The sequence below is a fragment of the Dendroctonus ponderosae genome, unplaced genomic scaffold, assembly GCF_020466585.1.
Source record: "Dendroctonus ponderosae isolate FM_Combo_2020 unplaced genomic scaffold, Dpon_F_20191213v2 Dpon_F_20191213_6, whole genome shotgun sequence".
Classification (NCBI taxonomy): domain Eukaryota; kingdom Metazoa; phylum Arthropoda; class Insecta; order Coleoptera; family Curculionidae; genus Dendroctonus; species Dendroctonus ponderosae.
In genome coordinates, this window is record NW_026018814.1 from 9,384,837 (window position 1) to 9,406,804 (window position 21,968).

Below are 21,968 nucleotides of genomic sequence, written 5' to 3' on the forward strand. Positions count from 1 at the left end.
GGATTTTTAGCTTTGCTAATTATTAGCCTGTTTATTAGATTAATTTAATATATTTGATGTTAAATAGTGGAGTTTACAAGTAAGAATTTTTGTACTAATAATTAATTTGGTTGAAATAGTTGCTTCAAAATTTACGGCTGTGAAAAGAGGGTGGTTTTCTCGRGTTTTTTTTTAWATTATAAATTGATAATGAGYAKATTTATACAATTTATTTGGACGTAAGACCCAAAAAGTTAAGTWTTTYCGACTAGAATGATCCGAAAYCTCAAATATTTACTTTTATCCATAAAAAGCTGAGCGAGTTTTGATCATTCAAGGCMAAWCTTTTTGGCGTGCGCCTTCAGAGACAGACACAAACAGAAGCAGTTGAAGCTCGAGTAATAAAATWCCATKSGRAATATCCCAAACCTTAGTGTACGGTTAATTGCTGCACAAGAATTTCAAAAAGTTCAGTAGRCGAGGKTTTGAAAGAACAGCTCCTGAATCTGCACAATGYTTAAAACGTCCKGACTTTAAGTTGCGACGATCCTTAAACTTGACTAAATTWGTGCRATAGGATCATGGAACTGCATAGTCAGGACGAAAATTGTCAGAAAAAATTGCTTTTAACAGATGAAACTGGACTTGGAAGTGATAGATTATTCAACGAGGACAATGAGCATAAATGCTGTGATGATAATTCTTATTTTACCTTTGATAGAAAGTTTCCAATCGATTTTTTTGTGAATGTCTGATCAGGCATACATAGTTGGATCATAATTAAAACAATATACTAAATTTTTTAAAGAAATTAGTTGCTAATTCTTTTGAAAGTGACATTCATATTAAAAATKTCACGTGGTTATTTGATCGATTTTTGAASAAAATATCYACAGAAAATTGGAAAGAACTAGGCAGGTGTGAAAAGTGGGCTCCCAAGTCAYCCGATTTAAACCAGATGGATTTTTCCTTTTGAGGCTATCCWGAAACTTTAGTATTCCACACTGTCGTGGGTAACKTTGAACAGCTAGACAGCGTYTAAAAAATAGACRAAAGAAAGGAATATTGTTTAGAGGGYGTCGTAACTTTTTAAGACGAATTATTTTATTCATAGAAGATGATTCAAGAGAGACTCGATTTTGAAAAATTGTAATACAATTTTGATCGATGGAGTTAAATCTGTTAATTATATGACATTTACTTTCACAAAAATTTATGTGAAATTTTTTCAATTTGTAATTGGAAATTACCTCTTATTAAAAAAGTGCAACATATTGTTCAAAAAATTACGTTTTGTTCGAAAATGGTTTATTTGTGTTGGGTTTTTATAGATTCTTTTGCTAATAACGCAGAACGTTATGGCTTTTTATAGCACCAAACTCAGGGGTAAATCTCAAATTCATTATTCATATTAAGCAGAATTTCTAAGAAGTACAAGAAATTTAAAAATGATGGCAAAACAACAAAAATACTTAATAAATATTATTTCATAAATGTAAATTCAAGGCCCTACAAAATTTGGGAAAATTCTTTTCGAACTTTATATTTTCATCATATTTCATTCATACTTTAATTTTTCATTGATGCTGCGGTGTATATTGCGAAATTTATTCGGACGATGATTTTGAACCAATAATCAAGCAAGAATTGGAGAACATATTTAGACTCATACAGAACATATTAAAATTAAATACTGTAATTAGAAATGAAGAATCGAATATAATCCTGTTAACTATTTAATATGGATAGTTCGACTTTTGAGTATAATTAAAAAAATGAGTACTTACAGTTTTCTACTTAGAGTTCCATAGGATAAAAATGAAAATATTCTAAAAATATATTTTTAACATTTTAACACAATTTTAATTTTTGTGTAAGTGAATGATAATTGTAAGTAGATTTAAGCAAATCATCAAATATATCAATAAGTATAAAGGTGCATACTTATTTTAATTCAACAAAATGATTTTGTTAATGAGTTCTGAATGATTAAAATCGTTAAAGCACTCCATTGTTATTTGTGACAATATATGTGTGATTTATGAAACTGTATATTTGTATTGAATGATTGATGTTCTTTCAGCAGTTTATTTATTGTTTTGTAGTGTTTTTGATAGCCTAAATTGTTTGTTAGTCTATTTTAATTCTGTTTCAATTGGGGATTTTCAAATTAAGGAAATATCTGAAAATGGAAGTATTCATACAGTTGTTCGAACCTAAAAGTGGTATTATTAACAGCTTTTCTGTTATTCAAATTTAAATTATTGCAAATTGTAGTCGATATTCCGTATAGACTGTGCACAAAATTATTTTTTGCTTAATGGGACAATTTGCATATGCTGGTTTTCCAAGTAAAAATGTTTCGAAATAAGGTAGAAACGAGATAATAATTTAAAAATTTAAATTTTGTTAAAAATATTTTGAACGGAAATCGGGAATATTATATTATTTTCCAAGGGCAAATGAAATTAATGTTTTCTTTAAATTCAAGCCATCGCATTCCCCAATTTCCATGAGAACTGCAAATACCTCATCGATAAATCTCCATTAAATCAGTAGTTTGAAATAGTAATTTCTACAAAGTTTGATTCGAAATGTTCCACAAAAATATTAAAAGTTTATAGAAAATGGTCAATTTTTTGAAAAAAAAATTGTTAAATTGAAAATAAGTTAATTTTCCACATACGTTTTATTTGTGTGTTCTAAATGTGTAACCCTAAAGAAACTCAAGTGATCCATCAACAAAATGTCGAGGGTTTCAATTTCATCGTAATACGGAACCAGATGGTTTTCAATATATGTATTATACGCGGAAATGTTTTTTTACTATCTGGCAATAGAGAAAAAAGATTACAGCCGGTTTAGAGTTACTACTTGTACTTTTCTCGTCTCGAATGTTCAATTTAATTTTGATTTTTTGCTAAGTCTTAATATAAATATTAGCTGTCGAGGGTTTGCATGAAAAAAAACTGATGAATTAAAATCGTAAATAAACAGTAAATATATGCTCACGGTTGGTTTTTATTTCCATTTTTATGAAGGTTTTGCCATTGTTTACGCGTAGCCGATATATAAACCACTTAGTTGGTCTAAACTGAATATATGTGTGGCGACATTTATGTAACTGGAAATTAGGCAAATATTTGATTTATAAATGGGAAAATAAGGGACCTTTTCAGACCGATAGCCAGAGCGGCAGATCATATTTTCCGTTAATTTGTCGCAATTATCAGGCCTGTTTGCCCGTTGGAAGTGTAACGGAACGTATAAAATTTGATTATTTGCAAGAAACCGCCTGGTTTGGAACATTTTTTTGCCAACAATAGAAAATAATGGAATGAATGAGCAATTGCTGAAGGAAACTGGAATAAAATCACATAGGAATCTAATTCTCTCTAATTATTTTAGAGATCCTACTTAATTCCCTGTAAAGGTTAGTCAAACTGTCGTTAAAATTTGCATCAACTGAAACATATGGCAAACTACTGTTTAATGAATAGCACGTTGCAAGGTTCTGCCTATTTTAACTGAAAAGTATAGTTACCAACACTTTTACCCTAAACTAATAGAAATTTTAAAATTTCCGAAACCTGCAAATGTAGTCTGTTTGACTTTGTATATTGCAAATACGATAGTTCTTGGGACTTAGGAATTCAATTAATCTAACGGTACATTTCAGGTGGGTGCTCATATCATCGACCACATTGCTCAACTTGTCTGCCGAACAGAAAACAAATCTGCCTCAAACTTTAACCGAAATTACCATTCACTGTTTGTGTGAAATTTCCAGCGCCGACCATCGTTGCCACTGCAAAGGATTCGATTTTATGGATATCCCCCAAAACTTAACTCAAGGGATTACTACATTGTAAGTGTTCAACTTGTAAGGACCCTATCCATTTAACTCATAATAAGTCATTGAATTTATTTTGTTATTAATCATTTGTTTTAGTTTTGTGCCACGAAAATAATGAAAGATATTTTAGGAAATGTGTGGCTCAGTTACAGCAAAGCCTACAGATGCATCAGATGCATTTGTATTCAATTAATTTCCAGAAAGATAAATATTTTTAAGGTGAATAAATGGATGAGCGTCTGCCTTTTATTTGAAAAGATATGTTTGCCTTTTTCCAAAATCTCAATGCAAATTACTTCAAAACTAACCACCAGTTTCGTCATATTCCAGTATTCATATTGTATATTTAACGAACACTTTCAATGATAACTTTGCTGATTTAGCGTTAGCTAAACACCGAAAAGCAAACTGCAGGAAGGAATTGGATTAGGATTAAGTACAATCACGGTTTTAATTGGATAATTTCTCATAGCAATAAGCCCCCGTTTCTGTAATAGTCGTGAAATTATTAATGGCCAAGCTTGGCGAATTCGCAAATAAAAATATTAAAGCTGAAATTTGCGACTAACGACTTAACACCAGAAAAATATTAACTGCAGCGAAATATTACTCACATAACAGAAGATCACCTTGTGCCAAATAGAATGAGCTAGAAATAATGATTTACTTTAGAAACATTAAAGTTACGTTATAGTTTAAAAAAGGCACGCAAAGAAAAATGCAATGTATATTATATAATAGGTATAATTAATATATGTTAATTAAATATTTTCCTATGGCTAACTTATTAGTGATCCAGTCAGATAGATACACTATTTTTTTCTTCGATTTTAAATTATAGCAGAATTACCAAGAATGCTAGTTCATAACTATTGCGATTACCATCAGAAAGATTCATTCTGCTTCGTTGTTTGCAAAAAAAAGTATTTTTTCAATACAAAATTTTTCTTCGGACTCGGTCAAAAGCTGACGAAGTAATTTGAGTTTCTCCTCTTCAGTGCAATCCTGAGCATCCTGAACATTGGAGCATCCGACGAAATAAGCAGGATATTGCAGAAAACTTTGTAGGTGCCACTCCGTTCGCCCCGTTTATTTCTTCTGTTCAAGGCGTTAAGTGGGATGAACTAATTCTGCCTATTGAACGCAACTTCTAAACTTTTTTATGCGAAAGAAACATGTTATTATCGACGCGATTGACGAATTAATAAATAATTTTCAAACTCTATCAGTGGAAAATCATTCACCAAAGCTGAATCCGGGAACTGCTTCTGGAGCCAAAAAGTTAAATTGGGAACTGTTTAAATCGAAAATTGAATTAATTCAAGTAAACAATGTACATTGTAATGCACTAAATAAGTTTATTGAAAAATATGATAAGTTAATAAGTAGTTTTTTTCAAAGGCAACGAACTAAACCAATTAATAATTGATTCAATACCAGAAAAAATAATTAAACACTTAAAAAAATGGGAAGAAAAATTCAGGACGGGCTTACAACATTTCGGCTAGTCTAACGGATGCCGTAACATAATGATTTTCTGATGCAAGGAATATAGATTGTATTATTCAAGAACTAACCAGAACTAGTCAATACAAATTAATAAATTTGTATATTTTTGGAAATCGCCTTCAATTATTAAGAAGCAATATTGCTCAGAGAATTAGTAATGATACAATAATTCAAACTGAGAAAGTTTTTGAAATTAAACATTTTGAAATTGCATTAAGCAATTTTGTAGCTGGTTGTACTGGTGCATTAAGAAATAACCTGCATTTAAAGAAGCCAAGTAGTTTAGAAGATTCAGTTGCTTATGCAAACGAATTCTAAAACGTTGAGAAGCTTTCTGGTAATAATGACGGTGAAAAGAAAAATGTCTGAAATATATTCACATACATGCCAAATCACCACTTTTCCCAAAGATACATTTAATGAAGAATACGCTGAAGCTGATTAGAATCAAGAACAATATAGTGCTTCACTAAAGCTTCTTATCGAGACTGGAAGCAGTCGGTCTATTTTGAATCCAAAAATTGCAAAAATGTTATAAAATTTTCAACATCAAGTTATTAAAAATTTGAAAAATGGCTAATATAGCTATCGTATATGATAATTGAAAGGTGAAAAAGCGCGAGCACCAAAAATATTCATAACTTTGAGCCTGGCACAAAAATTGGAAAAGGATATTTTTTCAGGTAGGTTACTTAACGATTGCTCTATGCAAAAACTTTCCATCCTATCTTAATCGGCTTTGCGGCTCTCGTTTTGTATTCAATTCAAGCACTATTCTCTAAATATACGGCGCGATTGGATTATTTTTTATTGTTAAATAAATAAAACAATTTTAAGTTACCATGTTTTTTACATACTTTTTCGCACTTTCATGCCTTTTAACGCGAACATATCAAACCAAGGATAGCGAACAAACTTATAAGCATACATTTCTTCCCTAAAATGCATACTTATCCAGTTATATGCGATTGTTTCCAAGAAAAACGCGAATTTCACATTTTTGTTCTACTTTTTCGTTGTTTACACACATTTTCAAGTTGGCGCACCTCGATTTTTTCGAATATACCAATATTCGCTGAATTTGGAATTAAGTATGTAATTGGTTTCATATTATCCGGGTTTCAAGACTATTTCGATGGAATTATTGGCTTGTTTGACCGACAATTAATAAATATGCAACTAAGTATCGATTTGCTAATTGAAAAACTATCTAGTCACTAGATAAATATTCTGTTTAAATCAGCTAACCGGTAGAAATGGAGAATTATATGTGATTTATGAGCAAGTAAACAAAAAACAATATTGAACAAACTTAGAAAATACTTTAAAACTCGTTTTTTACAAGGGAAGAAAAGCTCAATTTAAAATTCAATTAGAAAATTTAAAATTTGGTGAACACGTTCTCACACTAACGGAATGAAACAAAATCTAAAAAAAATTACAGCTTTCTTACAATTTTTCCTGCCAAAACGAAATACAATAATTTTTTTATCAAAAAATTCACGAAAATTACAAAGTGATGAACACTGTTCATAAACAAAAAAAAAATGACAATAGATAATTTTCATAAATTCATAATAGAGTGCTGACGCATTTAATTTCGCACTCAATGAGATACGCATCAAGACCATGAAACTCTGCTGAAATAAATTGTTTCACTAATGAAAAGGAACTGTTGGTTTGGGGATGTATATATTTCTTGCCTTATTTATTTGGTAAAGAATTTACGATCCGGACAGATCACAAACTACTGAAATGGGTTTATTCTTTAAAGGAAAAGTCTCTTAGCTCGATGAAGATTGAGATTAAGTGACAATTTTTATGTCTTGTCTAGAAATTTTAATCTGAATGAACACTTTGAGCACTAGAAACAATGTCAGTCCACAACTATTCTGAAGAGGCCAATGAGAAATTTTCAAGACTCTCTTGGAAACCCAAATCAGATTCCACTTGTCCAGCATTCAAGTTTTATTGAAGAAATATTGAAATATAAGATTAGCCGACTGCGTCAATTTTAACTAAATCCTCTTTAAAATTGCTCTAAAAAACAATTTATTACGAAGGAAATACAGGAAAACGCCTGAGTACAAAGTGATTCTTCGTTATTAACATCGCAATAATGGCAAAAAATGAAGGCAAAAACAGTGTATGTAACTTCCCTAAATACAATTAGGTAATTAAGCAAGGTTCTGTAACAAACATAGGTAAAAAGACCAAGTGCTCTACTGCTTGCAACTTTTTATTGATATTTTCATCGTATAAGCGATTCTATCAATTCAAGATTAAAATTTTCGCAAACTACAACATAAACTAATTGAAAAATTATTTGCAAATTTTAATTAATTTTTGACCAAGTCATTTCAATTTAAGTTGAGAAAAATTACACCAAAAATAATACTTGAGATTTCTAAAACTGACAAAGTTACGAGCATAGTTCTGAAACAACATATTAAACAATGTTGATGATTAAGTAAGTTTCTGTACGCGAAAGAAATTGAGTTGTTTTCAAAAAACATTAGTTTTCAAGATAGCGATCTCCTTCTGCTAGCACGGCGAATCTGCTGACTGTCCTAATAAAAACAAGCGATTTATTCTCAACTTTATAAATTAATTTGTCGAGCAATTTATAAAATCGTGGCAATCCGGAGAGCTCCAGAACTTTGTTTAGTTGGGAAATTGTAAATATAATTAATAGAACTAATCTAGATATTAATGAACTGGCGAGGTTTGCTATTGTAATGCGCGAAAAGTAATCAGCATTAACTACCATGATCATCTTGAAGATACATTTAGCTATGAATAAGTTTGAATAATTTTAAATAATTGCTTTCATTGTGAAACATTGTGGTTTTTCCTTCATCTAAATATTAACTATTTATTACTTTCATTTCATAATGTTTGAAATCGAATATTAATAAAACACATTTATTGAGTCGTGGTAAAATTGGACCATAAAGCAATATTCCAATCTGAAAACATAAATGTATATCGTATAAAGATTAAAATTAATATTATTAATAAAAATCCCTGGAGCATGAAACTGACAATAACAAAATTTGTGTTTGAACTTTCGTCATTTAAACTCGGCATTTTATTAATTTTTAGATCCATTGAAAATGCCGGCTTGGAAGTTTTGAAAAGCGATTCTTTGACAAGGTATTCGGATACGCTACACGAACTGTAAGTACTGTTTTATTACTTTTGGGTGCTTTGTTCATATTTGATTTTATTTAGACGGCTTGCACAACCCACAAGTATCCTTTCGTGAGTTGCATTTCTGCATAAAATAGAAGCAGAATGTTACAGCGATTGCATCTCTAAAGTATTTTGGAATTTTAAAGAATATTAGCTTATTCATGGCTCAAGTTGCTTGAGATTTCCGCAATTTACTGTTAAAAAGGAATGCCAACATTGTATTGTGGATTTAACTTATTTATACAGTAGTTCACACATAAAAGTTAATCGCTTTATTATTTTTGCATAAAGCTTGACTCAATTCACAATGACCTGAATTGAAATGCATACATTTGCACATTGCAAACAGCCTGATTGCTTGAAAATGAATGAGCCTGTTATGCTCTTGACCCGACAAGCCACTCGAATGCAATTAATCAAAAATACAGGAAAAATAATTCCACTATTTATTTTTGATTTTGCTCAAATATGCCGACTGTTTACTTACTATTTACAAGCTGAAGCTGGGCGGTTAATGAGGCATTTACTGCACACCGGTTCTTGTATTACAAAAACATGGGTGCCAAAAAATGATAAATTAGACACGTTTCTGCGGCTTGAAACGGAGGAAGACGTTAAAAGTTTAGCCAATTAGCTAAATGTTGAAAAACGCTTCGTTAGTAGAAGTAGGTTATTAGAAAATTCTTGTCCGGATACTTTTAAATTTTGTTAACTTCGATTGACTTAGATATTTTTATGTCACGCCTTAATACGAACACGCAAACAAGTAATTTTCTTTTAACGTTGATTGCCGGACATAAAAACAGCTATGATGTCGCCGAAGTCTACATGAATTTTGGATTAAATCAATCTGAAACGTCCGAAGTTGGAAAAAGACAATCTTTTTGCAAGTGAATGGGTCAATATCAGGGCAGTGAAAATAAACCTCGTAAATCGGCAGATACTTTGCTAAGGAAGCAAATCTATTACGGGATTGATGTGTTTTTCATTTCGGACCGAATAAACTGTATTTCATTTAATAATTGATACTGTAACGGAGTTTTGAGAAAATAAAACTGTTCAGATAGTGGAAAGAAGTGTAGTTTTTGCTTGACTGTTCCAAATGTATTGGCCATCGATCGCCGGATTTTTGGATCAAAGCATTTCAATTTAAATGAAATTTGGCTTGTAATTTTCGAACAATTTAATCAAGGTAGTTGCTAAGGATGGAAATGATAAAAAGGAGGAAAGTTGCTCAATTTTAAAGCAAATTGTATTTTAAGGCCCAAAATAAAATGCACCCTTCTTTTTTCAAAAAAATACTTTCCAATAAGAAAAATATGTTTCATCCGCAACATCCTGTAACAATATTTTCATTCTTATATCGGATATGAATGTTGAGCACTAACGGCAGACAGTAAAACTCTAGAATTTTCCGCAATTGATAACACAATTGAGGTTTTTTGGTTATCGACTTCTGAAGCTGATTAAGATATCTGAGCTGAGAAATCACCACTAAGAGACGACGATGCAAGAATTGCGAAATTTCACAAATATTACGAAGATTCCGCAATTGTTAAAAAATAAACTACGTCATCCTGGGGAATCAAAATCATATTTGGAGTTACCTGTGGTATCTGTGATTTACTTCTGAAGCAAGCATTTTACTATCTGACGTGAATGTTCAGAAATGAGCACTAAAAGACGACGGGGTAAAAATGGCCAATTCTCGCAAATCTTACAATTCCACAATTGAGAAAAATTAAACGGCGCCGCCAATAAAAATCAAAATTCCAACTAATCTTAGCTTATGAATGTGTGATAGATTGCTAAAGCACTTATTTGAATAACTGACTTAAAAGCTGCAGAAGGAACGTTGGAAGAAGGCGGTGATAGAATGGCAAAATCTCGCAGATCATATGGAGGTTCCGCATTTGCTAAAAGCCAAACCATGAAGTTTGCGCAAATAAAATTCAGAAATAGTCTTCAGTGAAGCCTCTGTTAATGACCGTGTAAGTCTACATTCAGATAGCTGACAAGATTCATGAGACTTCATGAGACTTAAGTTATAAAAAGACAAAGTGCATGAATCGTCAAACCTCGTGAATGTGACGAAAGTTCCGCATGTAATAAAAAACAAACCATCGATAGTACGGAAACTAAATTCAGCACTGATCTTTGTTGAAGCGTCGTTTAACGACTACAAAAGACCCTATTCGGATAGCAAATGTGAATATTGAAAATTGAGTAGTAAAAGAAGACATTGCAATAATGGCTAAACTACCCAAACTTGATGCAAATTCCGCAATTGATTGAGTAATGAGCAAAAGGGGGAGAGAGTGCAAGAATGGCCAAACCTTGCAAATTTGACTAAGGTTTCGCAATTGGTACAAAACAACCACATTCCAGAAGTAAACCAAACTCAGAACAACTCTTAATTGAGGCTGTTGTTATCGACTGTCGAATCCCGCAATCCCATATCGGACCTGTATGTTGAGAAATTAGCCATAAAACATTACAGGAAGCGTTGCAGAAATGATCAAATAACACAAATATTTAGAAGGTTCCTCAATTAAGAAAAATGAAAAGGTGCAACCTAGAAAAATAAAACTCATAATCAAATTTTATATCTTTAATAGTTTCATTTAATTTTGAAATAAATTGCCTCTTATTCASCGTTTTTTCTTACTACGRCAGCTKAATRTTTTCCTGTGAAAGTATCAAGATTTAGTGGGTTCAGAAAATCGCTCATCTGTTTTTTTTCAGTACGCTCTTTTAATAGATTACGGTAAAGCAGAAMAGTATTTTTTWAAAATTTGAACAACTTGRAAAAACCTCATAGCTCCAAATGTCATAAGAAGTTAAGTATCTCAAACTTCTACTGCTTMATTTGAATAWTGACCCTTAGTTGTACATGCAAATATTTCTTATTCAGAATTTATACTTGATACAGCAAATTATTTTGTTGAATGTGTTTAGACACAAAATTATGAAAATTTCTAACTGTGTTTTCAGTGCCATATTTACCAACTAAACACTTTCACTAGCAATATTGCATACATATTGAATATTTTTTTCAAAAGGAAAACATATTTACAAATAGCTTTGGTTCTAAAACTGGTTGATCTAAAACTGGTAATTCAACAATTTTTACTCTTAGTACAGACTGCTTTATTTTCTCCAGTTCTGGTTTTAGATTAATTCCCCCCTAACACTTTCACAATTCTTCTTTCAAGTCTTGATTAAACACTCGCACGTTGTATCGTACAATACAAAACAGATTTTGTTAAGTTGAAAGGGTAAAATTAAGATCGWATTCGGCGTTTCTTGTCTGCTCTTAAGATGTCTATTATTCTATTGTCGTCATTCACATTTTACATTTCAAATATTCTTCGCAACTTCTGCAATTGTCTGGTATTTACCTTTTTTCCTGTTAGCTTTCATTTTCCTAAGTAATTTTGCATTGTTTTCGACAGGCACTAGACAGTGCCAACTCTCTGGCGAGTCGAGAAAATAATTATAAAATCCAGCAGGGATGTACCAGACCAGAAAAATCTTCTATACAACGTTAGATGCTATTTATGGAAAAATTACAATTATAATAATTGGCCGTGTCGAGGGCAAAAGTTAAAAAGTTTTTTTCGGATGAAAGCTTTCAAAATTTTGTCTGAGTTTGTTTATTATGTTTCGGTTATTAGCAAAATAATTCTCAACGACATGCAAACCAGTACGCTATGAGCAAACATGCTCAGTCCAGATTCACATTTAATGATGTTTCTCGATTTTACAGAAGCATGGACAATTTGGAGAATTTTTATCACATCGAAACGGGAGTTTTTCGCAACTTGAAGCAACTTCAAACTTTGTAAGTACTTTTCGCATCACCCGAATTCCAATTAGTTTTGATTCCCTTTGGAATGTCGGATCAAAATAGCTAGAATGTAATTTTCCAATTTTACTAACTATATTATTGCAAACTAATCTGAGGTGAAAATAATGGGACCTTTATTAAAATTACTGTACGAAGAGCATCAAATGATCCATTTATTTATGAGTTTTAAATACATTTTTCAGTTTTTTAGGTTGCACAAACTCACACATTTAAGTTTGAATGCCACTTAAAAGATGTTTTTTATTACAACGACCCACTACCCATTGGCCTATTTGTGTTTCACCAGGGTTGCAAAAACTCTTCACATCAGGAATCATATTATTTCAGTGGCATCAAAAGTGCTACTGATAATAACCACAAGGCAACCCTCTTAGGTCGGAAGAAATCCCAAAGAAGCTTTGCTATTGTTAAACCTATTTTTCCAACGTTTATTACTATGTTTGAGCCTCAAAAACTGTTATTACTTCATGTGTTTTGCCCATATTTTATGGAATATATCTCCACTGTCCTCATGCAATAGAAATGGGATTTGTTGAAGAAAAGCATTGCTATAAATAGTTAAACAAAACACTATAAATATTTATAGAACTGATTTTTAGAAGATTAAACATAAATAGTGATCTAGATCATACATACAAATTTCTTTCAACTTGTGGGTCAAGATTAAAAAAGGGACTCAGATTTCCTCCAGGAAATTTCTCACTTAAATACCCTGTATCCGGAGCCAACAAGACTTCGAAGAACTTTGAAGCAACAATTTTTCCCATATATGTAGCTTTTAATTCGTTCACTAAAGATTAATCGCATTGCTTTCTAGATTTTAATGTTTTTCTTTCAGGTACATCTACAGAGCTCCAAAGTTGCAGAAAATTCTGCCCGAAATATTTAGTGCATATCTGCCGAATCTGAAAGTAATGTAAGTGAAATTTTTCAAAACTACCATTTAATATTTATCATCGCCATGTATTTAAAATTTTTCCCTCAATGTTTAGTTGGTGCTTTTGAACTTTTAAGTGTTTGTAGTCACTTAAAAGTATAAATTCAGTTAATGAAAAAATGCTTTCAGTGCGAACATCATAGCCATTTATATCTTCAATTCAAGTCACCATACGTGATCTGCAAATAATCATAAACCGCTTTATTAAATTGCGGCAATAAAAAGCATTTTTGAACTGGATTAAACATTGAGCTCGGAAAGCTGAATTATCGCTTGCTATTTTGGTATATTATAGCTGAACAAATTCTCATTCATATGTATGAATGATTTCAAGCAGAATATATGGCTTATTTGGCGAATAACTGAATTGCAATGGTTACAGTTTGGTTCAGAGTAGCACTCAGTTACTGATTGTTTATGTGTTTTTCGTGTAAATAGTTTGAAAATATACTTCGTAGTGATATAGAGAAACCGTTGTCACTTCTCTAGCCAACAATTTTAAACTAATGTTCATCAAACAGTTTATTCATCGTTGTTATTATGCATTATCTGTAAAGAAATATCTGCAGTTTCTGCTTGTCTTTTTAATTTTATCAAGCCGAGATTTACCAGCCAGTTTTAATTATAACTATAAAGCTTTTTCTAAATAATTACGATTAGATTTACTAATGTTAGTTTTGTTTTAATAAATTTTACAACTTTTAAATCTTCACCTTTCTCGATCCTGAGCAGTCTAGACGTTACATGCTAAATCATAGTAAGCTTATTTTGCCTTCTTCCTCGAGTAAAGCGACTACGTATGTTTTCAATTTTTTATCTGTAACTTTTATATTTTTTCCTTTGAGTTGACTTTTGTACGGAGAGACTGCTGCTTAATTAGCAAAGTATAGTTTTCGTAAAAACGTTCCATTGAAAAATCACAACTCAGTCTTTTGTTAACTGGTTTTAAGATATATAATTTTTTTTAAATAGTTTCATTTTATGTTCCACATTTGTTTTTACTGAGTAGCAGTTTTCTAAACGGCTAATAACAAAACACCCAATTTGGATTTTGAATATTTATTTCTGTAAAATTTTGATATTTTCTCGTATGCTAAATAGCAGTAACGAGCAGCTGTTTTAAAATGATCACTCCCTGACTTAATTTGAACCATTTCAAAAATGTACTGCTATATATTTGAGAGCTGATTTAGGGGACTAAGAAATCCATTCATATTCTTCCAATCCGTTCAATCCTGCATTTCGAATTTTTCCTACTCATTCTAGGTTAAATGGATACCATTTATTGACGACTATGAGACTATAGTATTTGTACTATATTTAAGGCCGAAAGCACTCAGTTTTTTTAGACCAAGGAAAAATAGTGTTTCTATTTTCTGCTATTATCAGTTGATCGGGTCATCCAAACGGGATTTAAAAAAAGGATCAAACTCACGTTGATGCAAAGACTGTCCTATTTATAAATTGAATTCTAATTCTAATTAGTCAAGTTAATAAATCAACTTCAATACAATCTTAGTCAAATTTCCAAAACCATGACCTTTTAATAAATTAAAGTTCCTGCAGTAAACTGAATATGCCTGATCGAGACGCAACATCCTTGCAATCAGACATGCCATTTGTTTTATGGCAAGGGGAGGCAATTAATATTCCGGTAGAAGGCGGCGCGATTAAGGAAAATATTAGAGAAAATTTGATAAAATATCTAGTAAATTGCCTTGAATTCTGTCGCAAATTTATACATTTCGGCGCATGGAGGGCAAGAGATGATTAATATACTACCAGAAGTTGCCCGAAAATTAAATTTAAACCAATGATAAAACTGGAATAGTTAAAAATCAAAAATGCTTTTTGTGAAAAATGCAAATTTCATTTATTGTAAAAGTGGTTTTTGCACACAGAAAATAACACGCAACAGAAAATATTTCGATATGTAACCGAGTTTTCTTCGAATTTCGTATATGTAACCGAGTAAATTGTTTAATTCAAGAAAATCCATAAGGAACTTATATGAGATAAACATAATGGGAAAACTAGAAGGAGGACGACGCTGATGGCGGAAAAAAGAAATTGAAGTGTTTTTTTCTACGACGCGAATTAGCGGCTTGTTTCTTTCACCGACATTTTTTCGATTATTTAAAGCTTACTCTAAAAGCTCGTCTAATGTAAAACTGTTGAATTGTTGACATTAAGCCACTTTTTAATGTTTCCTTAAAAATTACCTTGTAATTTATGTTCCAGGAGGATTGTTTATACTGGTCTGCAGCATATCCCCAATTTGAATGGATTAAATACCAGCTCCGTGCTAGACATGGTGTGAGTAATTTTTGGAATATTTAAGAGCATTGTTTCGTTTTGCTTAATAAAACATAATCAAAGGAGACAAAGAAAGGAAAATAAATATGCGAAGTCAAAAACCTCTAGCTCGGTCAAGCTTTTTCGTTCCTCTAAAGGTTAGGGCCTTCGCAAACTGCTATGAAAAGCACAAAAGCACCTTGGCTTGAAACTTGATATATCACACAGACAAAATAAAAGCTTCCCACCACCGACATGCTTCGCTCAACGGATACAGTGGAGAAAAATTAATGTTTTTTCCTTACTCAGGCATAATTACACAAAAGCGGCGCAGCATGTTTGATTTTTGCCCCTCGTTTTAATTTAAACAAAATTGACATCCACTTAAACCTTGGCCCAATTCCAGAGAAAAGAGCGAAAAGGTTCAATTAATTATTGCAACAAAATACGTTGTAGGGCAACAAAAAAGTAAAGTGAATACGAAGATGAAAACCCGGAAAAATGTGATAAAATAATTGTTTCCTAAGCGAGTTTCTAACAAAATAGTTGGACATTTGCGGTCATTACTTGAAATTGGTGAGTTTTTCCAGATGTGGTGGAAAATTGTGCAATCAGGGGATTGCATTTTCAGAGGTCGTTGTCGCGTCGCAAACTGCGCACAGAAAAAAGTGTTTTTACCGTGGCCTAACAGCTGGAAAAACTCACCAGCTTCAGAGTTTGTTCCTTCATGGGTGGCATAATCGAATCTTTTACATACAATAAAGTTAATTGAAGACTTAATATAAGAATAGTCTTCTTAATATAAAGCTGGCATTTTGTTTTCTAATTTCAGAGAGTTGGATCACAACAAAATCAAAAAAATATCCACTCGAGAGATTAGCAATATCGCCTTGAGCCAGCTGTAAGTATAGAAGTATTATGCAAAACTATATTACATCTGATTCGAAAATTCGCTGATAAATTGTTTGCAATTTATCCTACCCGAAAGTTAATAGTTTGGGAAGTACAGGGTGTCAAACTGTAAACAATTTTTTGTTTTTAAATAGATTTTTAACCGGTTTTGTTGTTACCAAAACCAATGTGTTTGGGTATTTTTTTAGAGCGATGAATCGAAATTTCATATTACTTAGCTTGTAGTTTCTAGCACTAGCTGCAATGGTCTGGAGACATTTAAAACATCAGACATTTTTTGCGTTTTAAACTTTTTCTTTCTTGTTGGCAACATCTCATTCTCCGATATTGTTTAAACGAAAAATGTGTACTTTAACTTTCTGAAACTTATAATGATATTGAAAATTATGCTCGAAACTATTGGAGGTCTAGCGTCCTCTGGAAACTACAAACTACGTAATATAAAATTTAGATTCCTCGCACTAAAAATCACAATTTTTTTAGTAGTAATAAACCTGGTTAAAAATGTATTTAAAAAAGCCAAAAATGTTATTAACATTTTGCCACCCAGGACCAACAGCAAAATTCTTATAAAAACAATATGTAAGTGAATTTCCACCTTGTATAACCCTACCGTAGATTTGTAGGGTTACATTGTTTAAATTTTCAATTCCTTGAGTTCTATCCGACACCGATCATGAGTAAAATCCCCGCTTCTGTTAGGCTTATCTTGATATGCAGCTATAGAAACATCCGGGTTCAGATGTACATCTTAAATGATTTCAAAATAACGTTTCGACTTTTTTCGAAACAATATATGGATAAAGTTGCACATTTATTCCCGCAATGCTTTCCCAAAGGACTCATGTTTAAACGGAAGATAATCTCTCAACATACATCCAAAGCTCCTGGTTCATTATTTAACCTAGATTTTCTGCAGTGAGCAAAATTGCGAATGTGTGAGCGAATTGATAGTCAAGAGGAAAAAGATGCCCATTCGCTTATTCCTATAATTATTTATTATATTAATTCCTATATTATTGCCTGACAAAATTATTCCAGAGGAAAACTGCAAAAATTAAATGTAGTTTTATGTTSTACGATCCTTTGTAAATTTGCTCCTAATGTCCATTTATTTTCCAAAACATTTGCATCTGCGTTTCAAGCAGTGTCACTCACATGCTGCCTTACCAAAGCAAAGTTCYTTATATTCACAAGCCAAACTTAGTAAAGTCACATTTAATTTCAGGATTTTAAGCTACAACGAGATTGAAGTAGTGGAAGAAGAGGCTTTTGTTGGCTCGCAGATTGCCTCAATGTAAGCCTACTTTAAGCGCCTGAAATAATACTATCCAATAGCCTTTGAAAAAACCTGTCTACTAAATGTTTCGCTTAGTTAATGGAAAGTGAATTTAAAAAAAAATGTTAATTTTCTATTTAAACTGTCTAGTGAAGTAAAAAATCTGCGGTTGCTAAATGGAAGAAGGGTTTATTTATTTTTAGAGTTCTCAGAGGCAACAGAAATCTGAAGCTATTGCACACAACGGCTTTCCATAACGTGCAGAATCTTAGACTAATGTAAGTAGCTGAATTCAATCGATTTAATTTAAATTGTTTTTACAATTTTTGCCAATTGATGCAACAACATTTAATTTTAGGGCTTTCTCTGAATTTTTTAATTAAAACTGGAATAAGAAAAACGATCCCTTCAAATATTCCTATCAACTATCTGATATTTTCAGTGATCTTTCGGACACCGCTATAACCACTTTACCAACAATAGGCTTGCAAGACATCGACGTTCTGAAAGTTGAAGACACTTATTCGCTGAAAATATTTCCTTCGGTGTTCAATTTCAAGGTAAAAACGAAAGGTTGGAAAACATTTGAAAACTTTTCGTTAATGAGCCTCGATTTGGCTTCAATTAATATTCAACGTCGCATATTTATAGCAAAAAATGTGCCAAGTAATTAATTTCGAACTGGTACAGTTTGAGAGTTTAGAAAACCATTTTCAATGGTTATTCAAAAAAGATGTTACATTTTTGAAATTTCAAAAGCATTAAGTTGGTAGTTTTGTGAGTTTCGTAGTAAACCGGAATTGTATTGAATGTGATATTCGGAGCAGGTTTACCATGCAGTGCGCTCATTTTGGCATATAAATTTTTGGGGAAACGTTTAGACACTTTAGAGGGCACAAAATATAAGTTATATTTCATTGTTGTTTAGGGAATTGCTTGGAATTCTGAGATTTGAAACTTTTGAATATTTTTCCATAGCGTTCCATGCTTTAATTGCAAATATTAAAAAAAGTTATTAACGAAGAAAGTGTAAAAACACAGAAATACAATCGATGAAGAAACAAAATCAAATCTGTTCAGAACCTATGGGAGAAAGTTAGATACAACTTTTTAATAATTTTGTAATATAGTTTTTTTTGCAAAATATACGATAAAAATAGCAAAAAGTGCGCATTGAAGTGTCACACCGCTTTCTCAAAAAATGGTGCACTAAATTTTGAACAAATTTGCACTGTATCGTGTATCAACATCCTACTTTTTAGAGCAAATAGTAAAAACAATAATACAAAAAATAAAGCTTACAATTGAATAACACTAATTCTGGTTTATTGGCGCAGTCACTTAAGAAGGCTTGGCTAACTTACCCCTATCATTGCTGCGCTTTTAAATTCCCAAAGACCCACGATCCCCACGAGTATGAAAAGCATCTGCAAAGTTTCAAGGCACTTCAGGAAACTTTCAAGACAAGTGTGTCAATTATCAGGTAAGAAACACAGTTTTCCTATTACTGTCTGGGTAACTAGGTCGCAACAATGTTCATTAATTATCTGTATCACTGTTGATTGAAACTTTAAGACGTTTAAGATGAAACGTGGTGAAGGAGGAGAAAAAGTTAAAAGCGCCAATAAAAAAAATCTAAGGGACCAAAGAGGGGAAAAATCATAATGATGACATTTGCATATGTGCCATAAAGCATTAAAACGTTAAGTTGTAATTTTTGCAGTTGGGCCTTAAATAACACCCCAGAATCAGTTGTCAATTACACGGAAGAACCAGAAGTTTGGTCTGAAGGAAATGGGATTTTTCACGACGTTAAAAGAATTGCAGTGCGACCTATTTATAGTTATCCGCCTTTTATGGACTTCACAGAGGTACAAATTTAGAATTCTACTTTTTTGGTTATTTGTTTATAGTCCCAAACTGTTGGCACTTTCCGATAAAAGGACCAATAATTTGTTTAAAATTTAAAATTTATTTGGCATTCGATTGAAAATTGCGTTTCAAACTTGGAATCTCTTTTAAACACTGACTCACACAAACATCTCACATTAAACTATGACGAAAGTGTTCAATTTAGAAACATGTTTTCGGTTTCGATCGATCAGATCCGATCCGAACCGTTTTAGCACAAAAATAGGATAAATAGGAAAAAGCGATGAGCCGATGAGAATCAAGAAAATGTTTTATTAAATAATTAAGCGTGCATTATATTGTTAGGTAGAGTGTTTTCCGGGACCAGATGCCTTTAATCCCTGCGAGGACCTTATGCTAAACTGGGGTCTTCGAATTCCTGTTTGGATTATTGCGAGTTCAGCTGTAGTCGGTAATCTCTTCGTTTTAATGGTAATCAGCACTTCCCATTTCAGGTCAGTTCAAACTGCAATTTATGCGCTTTTACAAATCCTTGTTGCTTCTGTTTTGATTAAGAGAACGGTTTAGTCACCGTAAAATACTAATATTTACATTAATATATAAATATTAATGACTCCCTTGGTTACAGAATTAATCAACTACTGTACCTAAATCATGCTCGTCCAAAATTAATTAACTTTGCAGGTTTACAGTCTCAAAGTTTCTTATGTGCAATTTGGCTGTTGCTGACTTATGCATCGGAGCTCATTTGCTCCTGTTAGCGGGAATTGATGCTCACTCTATAGGATCATATTTCAATTTTGCTATCGACTGGCAAGAAGGTAAGTTTTATGCATCTTTTCAGTTAAGAGATTGTTTGCAGACGGCAGAGTTTTCTCCAAGATAAATCGCTGTGCAAAATAATGCAATGTATCTTCTAGTGTAATTCTGAGTACTGAGATGGTTGGATTATACAAGAGTGCAGGAACTCTAAAAATTCCCATATATTAGCATAACATTAAAGCTAAATTTCTGGCAAATGTGAATACAGTGAACTTTTAGAGCTATTTCAATGCGTATTTATTTTTTAGACTAGATCCAGTTTCAATACAATTCCCATATAGAGTCTTTAATCGCACTAATTAAGCCCTGATTGTGAATGGATAAGATCAAATTACCGCTATTTCAATCAAATGTTTTTCAATGGAGCTGCAAAACTTAGTCATATTTGAAAATGTACTACAAATTGTTTAGTAAACTTTACAAGTTGTGTTTCAATGCGTCAATTATGGAGCGAAGCAAACATTTTTTTGGATAATTAATTTGCTGCAAAAGTCCCAGTAAAGCAGGTTTTAAGCAGGTTCATACGTTTTCATCCTCAAACCATTTGTTTAATGGAGCTAAGGAAGGGAAAAGCAACATTGGGTTATGGCTAATTTCTTTCATTGAGCCAATGTAAGACGTTCAGCAGCAAACCATTTCGCCGTTTCTTTATTTCTTTTAGCAAAATTAATTATTTCGAATAGTTTATTACCCATGTTATGATATGAAGCCCAAATCACTTCTGCTAGTTTTTTGTCTTACGTTTATACGTTTACGCCCCTTGTGTAATATCAGCATGATTTTCCTCATTTTCTCCGTCAGGCTTCTTGCAATAAAGTTTAATAGCCTGAATCATATGTTGGGGCATTTTTCTCCCATTTAATGGAAAAAAAACATGATTTGATTTTTATTGTTATCATCAATTTTATAAGGTATGTGTTATGTGAAATTCGCATTGTTTCATGGTCGTTTACTATCGACTGTAAAGCTGCTGGAATTAAACTCCTCTTTTCCAACCAGTCAAGTTTCAAATTTTTACTTCACAAAGGAAACTGTGAATATATTGTTTCATTGGTATGTTTGAAAATGAGTAAAAAAGGCAGTCTATTTTCAGATGTTAAATCGAATTAATTTAACATGATCTTCTTTAGGTTTTCTTCATTGAGAAATTTTAAAAACTGGATGTATAATGAGATTACATTGTTTAAAGATTAAAAGTAAATAAATTATGATTAATTTTGCAGGATATGGATGTAACGTGGCTGGATTTTTGACAACATTTGGCAATGTTCTATCAGTTTACACGTTGGTAGTCATTACCATCGAACGCTGGTAAGATAATTACAAATTTATTAATTTATTCATGTCAATTAGTAGAAGTTAAACGGAGTATAGAAAGTATTTTTAATAAATAAATAATATCACTGTTTTCTGCAAATTCTATTATGTATTAACTTATAAT

The 21,968-nt window shown here is 32.0% G+C and overlaps 1 protein-coding gene across 1 annotated transcript in view; it reads left to right on the top strand.

The window, feature by feature from the left end:
• Positions 1 to 560: 560 nt before the first annotated feature.
• The window catches only part of LOC109545022 (lutropin-choriogonadotropic hormone receptor), a 29,051-nt gene continuing 7,643 nt past the window's right edge, over positions 561 to 21,968 (top strand). The window contains exons 1-16 of the mRNA XM_048667274.1: positions 561 to 722; positions 788 to 897; positions 3,659 to 3,847; positions 8,450 to 8,524; positions 12,309 to 12,383; positions 13,249 to 13,326; positions 15,589 to 15,663; positions 16,475 to 16,543; positions 17,783 to 17,851; positions 18,037 to 18,111; positions 18,276 to 18,393; positions 19,171 to 19,316; positions 19,557 to 19,704; positions 20,051 to 20,199; positions 20,390 to 20,526; positions 21,751 to 21,838. Coding sequence (XP_048523231.1) covers positions 561 to 722; positions 788 to 897; positions 3,659 to 3,847; positions 8,450 to 8,524; positions 12,309 to 12,383; positions 13,249 to 13,326; positions 15,589 to 15,663; positions 16,475 to 16,543; positions 17,783 to 17,851; positions 18,037 to 18,111; positions 18,276 to 18,393; positions 19,171 to 19,316; positions 19,557 to 19,704; positions 20,051 to 20,199; positions 20,390 to 20,526; positions 21,751 to 21,838 — 1,763 coding nt within the window. The remainder of the gene's footprint in view (positions 723 to 787; positions 898 to 3,658; positions 3,848 to 8,449; positions 8,525 to 12,308; positions 12,384 to 13,248; positions 13,327 to 15,588; positions 15,664 to 16,474; positions 16,544 to 17,782; positions 17,852 to 18,036; positions 18,112 to 18,275; positions 18,394 to 19,170; positions 19,317 to 19,556; positions 19,705 to 20,050; positions 20,200 to 20,389; positions 20,527 to 21,750; positions 21,839 to 21,968) is intronic.